Source organism: Macrobrachium rosenbergii, chromosome 37 (genome assembly GCF_040412425.1).
Source record: "Macrobrachium rosenbergii isolate ZJJX-2024 chromosome 37, ASM4041242v1, whole genome shotgun sequence".
Lineage (NCBI taxonomy): Eukaryota > Metazoa > Arthropoda > Malacostraca > Decapoda > Palaemonidae > Macrobrachium > Macrobrachium rosenbergii.
Genome location: NC_089777.1, coordinates 11,717,989 through 11,724,264, shown reverse-complemented (window position 1 = coordinate 11,724,264; position 6,276 = coordinate 11,717,989). Strand labels below are relative to the sequence as shown.

At 34.1% G+C, this 6,276-nt stretch overlaps 1 protein-coding gene across 5 annotated transcripts in view; it reads left to right on the top strand.

Moving 5' to 3' along the window:
• Positions 1-1,144: 1,144 nt before the first annotated feature.
• LOC136825299 (adhesion G protein-coupled receptor L1-like) overlaps positions 1,145-6,276 on the top strand; it is a 41,187-nt gene continuing 36,055 nt past the window's right edge. For 4 of the 5 annotated variants that reach the window (XM_067081409.1, XM_067081410.1, XM_067081408.1 and 1 more), the window contains exons 1-2: positions 1,164-1,291; positions 3,346-3,549. In XM_067081409.1, the coding sequence (XP_066937510.1) occupies positions 3,462-3,549 (88 nt within the window). In that variant the 5' untranslated portion in view covers positions 1,164-1,291; positions 3,346-3,461. Of the gene's footprint in view, positions 1,292-3,345; positions 3,550-6,276 lie in introns of all 5 variants that reach the window. The other variant, XM_067081419.1, reaches the window with a different exon arrangement.

The window sequence follows — 6,276 nt, the reverse complement described above, 5'->3', positions numbered from 1 at the left end:
TTTATTTATTTATTTATTTTTTTTACCAAGGAACAGGTTGTTGATAGAATGGCACAAGATAAAAAAAACCCGTTTGTACTAAGGAAGTTTGCTTTCGGTTGCATTCCGGGAATTTCAAAGTGCTTCTCTCTCTCTCTCTCTCTCTCTCTCTCTCTCTCTCTCTCTCTCTCTCTCTCTCTTTGGTGAGTGTTTGCGAGCACGGCGCGTCTGTGTGCACATAAGCGACCAAAATTAAGAGGTGGTATTATAGATACCAAGTCTGCCCGAAGATGGAGCCAAATGTATTCTGTGACACGATGAAACGCCGTGGAGAGGGACCATGGTTTCTGTTTATTTATTTATTTTTAAAACTTGTCCAATCAGATCTTTAAAGAAAACTGGAAGCAAATAATACTAGGGTTTGTTGTTATAAAACAACTGAAAGGTGAATGCTAGAACTGGGATCCAGTTGTGATCCCCACTTTCTGCATTTCAAATTTCCCTCGGTCATTTCACAGTCCTCGTCTCTGCTTTCCACCGAAACTAATGATAATCCTCTTCCTTCACCTTAGAAGAACACGAGGAACCAATAATAATTTCGAATAAGAGCAGAGATGATAATAATGTTTTAACGTCTTTTTGACTAAGGCTGTCATTGAACGGAAAGCCGAGAGCCAGTAAGTGAAGAAATAAAAAATAAAGTAAGTAAAAAGATAAGTAAATAGATTCATTATTTAAAAAAAAGCATAAAAAGATGCAGTCATAAGCAGAGGCATAGGGCAACAAAGTTATAGTGAATGCTGGCGATGGTTTAAAGTATTATCAAATCTTCACAAGTACGCAGTTTATTCTCTGGGTAACATTGTGACATCAGTAGGCCTATGCTTCCTTTCATTTTATTCTCTGTAGCTCAGTGGATTTACCAAGGAAGAAGTTTGTCAGGTAACAACGACAATAAGCAAGCTTACTCATTATCCTTTTAATTAGAAAGGAGCGGAAATCCAGAATGAGAAAAAAGGTCATAGACTCAAAGTAAGTCATAACCGATCAGGTTGAACGGCCCCTAAAGAGTCCTCGGTAAGGGAATGCGTAGACCGACGTCACAGCTGCAAAGGGCATCCATGCCTGAATCAGTGCCTCCCATAATAGGTCTGACCAGGTAAGGCATTTCTTTGGTCAAAGAAGGAGTCGGGTCATTCAGCAGGAGCCCATTAGTCTAGAAGTGAACTTTGGTGTTAGCGCAAGTGTGTTCTAGTGCTGGTCGGATGTATCTCTACTTTCTCTTCTCTCTCGGCTGAAATTCAGTCTGAAGGTAAGACAGTCGGACGAGTGAGTCCAATTCCTTTATAAATGGCGAGTTCATATTAGCTGCATATATTTAAGCGTGAAATTTATGCGCTTAAGTCAAAATTTAGACATAAAACGTTTTTATTATTTTCCTAAAAGACTGCTAAACTCTGAAGTCGCCAAAGCAGGATCTTAGATAGTTCTGATAGAAAACGTCTCATTTCGAAATCTGATTTTCAGAGTCGTGTCTTGACACCTACAAAAGTTTTTTTTTTTTCTCTCTCTCTCTCTTCGATCTTGTCAAGTTCGACTTTATGAGCAAGAATAATAGCAGGGTATCTTTAGTCATTAGTTGGAACTCCATTCATCATCGGAGATGAGATGAACATTATGTAATTCTGCCACATATAAACAGACAGAGAACGTTTTTCCAGATATTAATTATATGTTAAATCCCGCACGGGAGAGAGAGAGAGAGAGAGTTATTGTATCTTGTCTGATTTTCTTAAACAACACGGCTACGCTCACTAGCCGCTTCACACAGACGCAGGCGCCTTTGAAACCTCCACAAAGCTCTTTGTCAAAGCAAGACTACCATGTATAAGGTCAGCTTTTGGCAAAACATAACAAGGATTTTGATCCCTTAAAATGACTCAAATAATTTAAAAGATGCGGAAAAAGAAAACTTTCTTTTTGAAAGAGAACGTAACGTACCTGTGAAGGCCAAGGGAGTACAAGATTTTAGCGACCTCTGAGGAAACTGACAGAAAGCGGTTCAACCAGTTTGCTGCGAAATTCAAGATGAAAATTATTTCCTAATCCAGCTTGCCAGATGCATACCATTCTCTCTCTCTCTCTCTCTCTCTCTCTCTCTCTCTCTCTCTCTCTCTCTCTCTCTCTCTCTCTCTCTATATATATATATATATATATATATATATATATATATATATATATATATATCAATGTATTAATCAAAGTAGGTAACTGAACACCCTACTATACTAACTGAAGTGCAGAAGGAATACATGAAGAAGATATAGTATATATTCAGTATGCTACGCATGCCGCAGATTCAGAATGAAAAAGAAATCTCCGTCGTAACAGGAAAAGCACATTATATCCCGAGAAAAGTAAGTGATGGAAACCTTTTAAGTCTTTCAGAAAAAATGACCTGATACCTTGAATGCATAGTGGGTGTTGCTCAAATGGACAATTAGGCCTACCGGCATAATGAAAGGTATGTTGAAAGTTTGTGCTCCTGTCAGGCAGTGGTAACCAGAGACGTTTACAAGCCATTATTCATTCGGTCAAGACTCTGCCGAGTATGTGACAAGAAATTACAGCGAATTTATCAGCGAACGATACTACGTTTAGTGGAATCCTTATGGGCGTTTGTCGACTGGTAAAACTAATGACGCAACTTGCTAGCTCTCTCTCTCTCTCTCTCTCTCTCTCTCTCTCTCTCTCTCTCTCTCTCTCTCTCTCTCTCTCTCTCTCTATTATGTACCGGGCAGTCGGTCATATATGCTGGATCACAGGCAAAGTAACGAAGGGTATGGGTCTAGCACCCTAACGAACCACCTTTCCTGCTGAGGGAAAAAAAAAGCGTTGTTAGAGAAAAGGATACGCGTAACGCGCGCACACACACGCATTCATGTTGCCATAGAAATATTAGTTATGTATTTATCTGGATTTCATTATTCCTTAGTGATATTTACACAATGTTCACAGGAGTAATTAAGCTCACTTCGTAAATCTGACTAGAATTTTAGAGAAGCACTCTTGGCGGGGAGCCAAAACAAGGGTGCTGGAGTGAGGTGTTTTTATAGGCTAGCCTCATCACCACCCCCACCTCTGGTGGCTCTCAACACGGGGCCCATGGATCCCACCGGGGTTATGACAGAATTTCTAGGGTCAAAGGGATACGCAGCCATTTTTGCACTTTCATTTTCATGCGTTATTTGGCAGGTGGGAAAGATGAATGAGGAAAAGGACAAAAACAAATAAGTAAATAAATGAATAGGGGAACTACTTTACCACGCTAATAACATATTTTTTTTTGCTGTTTTTTCTTGTAAGGTCCTTCCCACTGGAGTCAAAATGTCCCAGCGGCGTGACCAGATCTGACCTCGACCACGCTCTGACCCGCCTGACCTACCAGGACTCTAACCCGCAAGCAGCCAACCCGCCTTCGCATGCTTACAATGACCTTCATCTTTTTCCTACAGTTGTGTGCCCTACATATTGTCCTGCCAAAGATAGCATCATCTACTTCAGATCAAAGTTAGTTCTTCAACAGTTTTGATTGCTTCTAATAAAAATGAGTCAAATGCTGAATCAGTTAGTCTTTCAATAGTTTTCTTAGCTTCTAATAAAAATGAGTCAAATGCTGAATCAGTTAGTCTTTCAATAGTTTTCTTAGCTTCTTATTTTCTTAGCGTCTAATAAAAATGAGTCAAATGCTGAATCAGTTAGTCTTTCAATAGTTTTCTTAGCTTCTTATTTTCTTAGCTTCTAATAAAAATGAGTCAAATGCTAAATCAGTTAGTCTTTCAATAGTTTTCTTAGCTTCTTATTTTCTTAGCTTCTTATAAACATGAGTCAAATGCTAAATAAGTTAGTCTTTCAATAGTTTTCTTATCTTCTAATAAAAACGAATCAAAAGCTAAATCAGTTAGTCTTTCAACATTTTTCTTAGCTTTTAATAAAAATTAGTCAAATGCTAAATCAGTTAGTCTTTCAATAGTTTTCTTATCTTCTAATAAAAAATGAAGTCAAAAGCTAAATCAGTTAGTCTTTCAACATTTTTCTTAGCTTATTTTCTTAGCTTCTAATAAAAATTAGTCAAATGCTAAATTAGTTAGTCTTTCAATAGTTTTCTTAGCTTCTAATAAAAATTTTCAAATGTTAAATCAGTTAGTCTTTAATAGTTTTCTTCTTATAAAAATGAGTCAAATGCTGAATCAGTTAGTCTTTCAATAGTTTTCTTAGCTTCTTATAAAAATGAGTCAAATGCTGAATCAGTTAGTCTTTCAATACTTTTCTTAGCTTCTGATAAAAATAAGTCAAATGTTAAATCAGTTAGTCTTTAATAGTTTTCTTAGCTTCTAATAAAAATGAGTCAAATAGCTAAATCAGTTAGCCTTTCAATAGTTTTCTTAGCTTCTAATAAAAATGAGTCAAAAGCTAAATTAGTTAGTCTTTCAACATTTTTCTTATCTTCTAATAAAAATGAGTCAAATGCTAAATCAGTTAGTCTTTCAATAGTTTTCTTAGCTTCTAATAAAAAAGAGTCAAAAGCTAAATCAGTTAGTCTTTCAATAGTTTTCTTGGCTTCTAATAAAAAATGAGTCAAAAGCTAAATCAGTTAGTCTTTCAATAGTTTTCTTGGCTTCTAATAAAAATGAGTCAAAAGCTAAATCAGTTAGTCTTTCAATAGTTTTCTTGGCTTCTAATAAAAATGAGTCAAAAGCTAAATCAGTTAGTCTTTCAATAGTTTTCTTATCTTCTAATAAAAATGAGTCAAATGCTAAATCAGTTAGTCTTTCAATAGTTTTCTTAGCTTCTAATAAAAAAGAGTCAAAAGCTAAATCAGTTAGTCTTTCAACATTTTTCTTAGCTTCTAATAAAAATGAGTCAAATGCTAAATCAGTTAGTCTTTCAATAGTTTTCTTAGCTTCTAATAAAAATGAGTCAAATGCTAAAATCAGTTAATCTTTCAATAGTTTTCTTAGCTTCTAATAAAAAAATGAGTCAAATACTAAATCAGTTAACCTTTCAATAGTTTTCTTAGCTTCTAATAAAAATGAGTCAAATGCTAACTAAATTAGTCTTTCATTAGTTTTCTTAGTTTCTAATAAAAATGAGTCAAATGCTAAATCAGTTAGTCTTTCAATAGTTTTCTTAGCTTCTAATAAAAATGAGTCAAATGCTAAATCAGTTAGTCTTTCAATAGTTTTCTTAGCTTCTAAGAAAAATGAGTCAAATGCTAAATCAGTTAGTTTTTCAATAGTTTTCTTAGCTTCTAATAAAAATGAGTCAAATGCTAAATCAGTTAGTCTTTCAATAGTTTTCTTAGCTTCTAATAAAAATGAGTCAAACACTAAATCAGTTAACCTTTCAATAGTTTTCTTAGCTTCTAATAAAAATGAGTCAAATGCTAACTAAATTAGTCTTTCAGTAGTTTTCTTAGCTTCTAATAAAAATGAGTCAAACGCTAAAATCAGTTAGTCTTTAATAGTTTTCTTAGCTTCTGATAAAAAATGAGTCAAATGCTAAATCAGTTAGTCTTTCAATAGTTTTCTTAGCTTCTAATAAAAATGAGTCAAATGCTAAATTAGTCTTTCAATAGTTTTCTTAGCTTCTAATGAAAATGAGTCAAATGCTAAATCAGTTAGTCTTTCAATAGTTTTCTTAGCTTCTAATAAAAATGAGTCAAATGCTAAATCAGTTAGTCTTTCAATAGTTTTCTTAGCTTCTAATAAAAATGAGTCAAATGCTAAATCAGTTAGTCTTTCAATAGTTTTCTTAGCTTCTAATAAAAATGAGTCAAATGCTAAATCAGTTAGTCTTTCAATAGTTTTCTTAGCTTCTAAGAAAAATGAGTCAAATGCTAAATCAGTTAGTCTTTCAATAGTTTTCTTAGCTTCTAATAAAAATGAGTCAAATGCTAAAATCAGTTAGTCTTTAATAGTTTTCTTAGCTTCTGATAAAAAATGAGTCAAATGCTAAATCAGTTAGTCTTTCAATAGTTTTCTTAGCTTCTAATAAAAATGAGTCAAATGCTAAATTAGTCTTTCAATAGTTTTCTTAGCTTCTAATGAAAATGAGTCAAAAGCTAAATCAGTTAGTCTTTCAATAGTTTTCTTAGCTTCCAATAAAAATGAGCCAAATGCTAAATCAGTTAGTCTTTCAATAGTTTTGATAGTTTCTAATAAAAGGGTCAAATGCTAAAATCAGTTAGTCTTTCAATAGTTTTCTGAGCTTCTGATAAAAATAAGTCAGATGCTA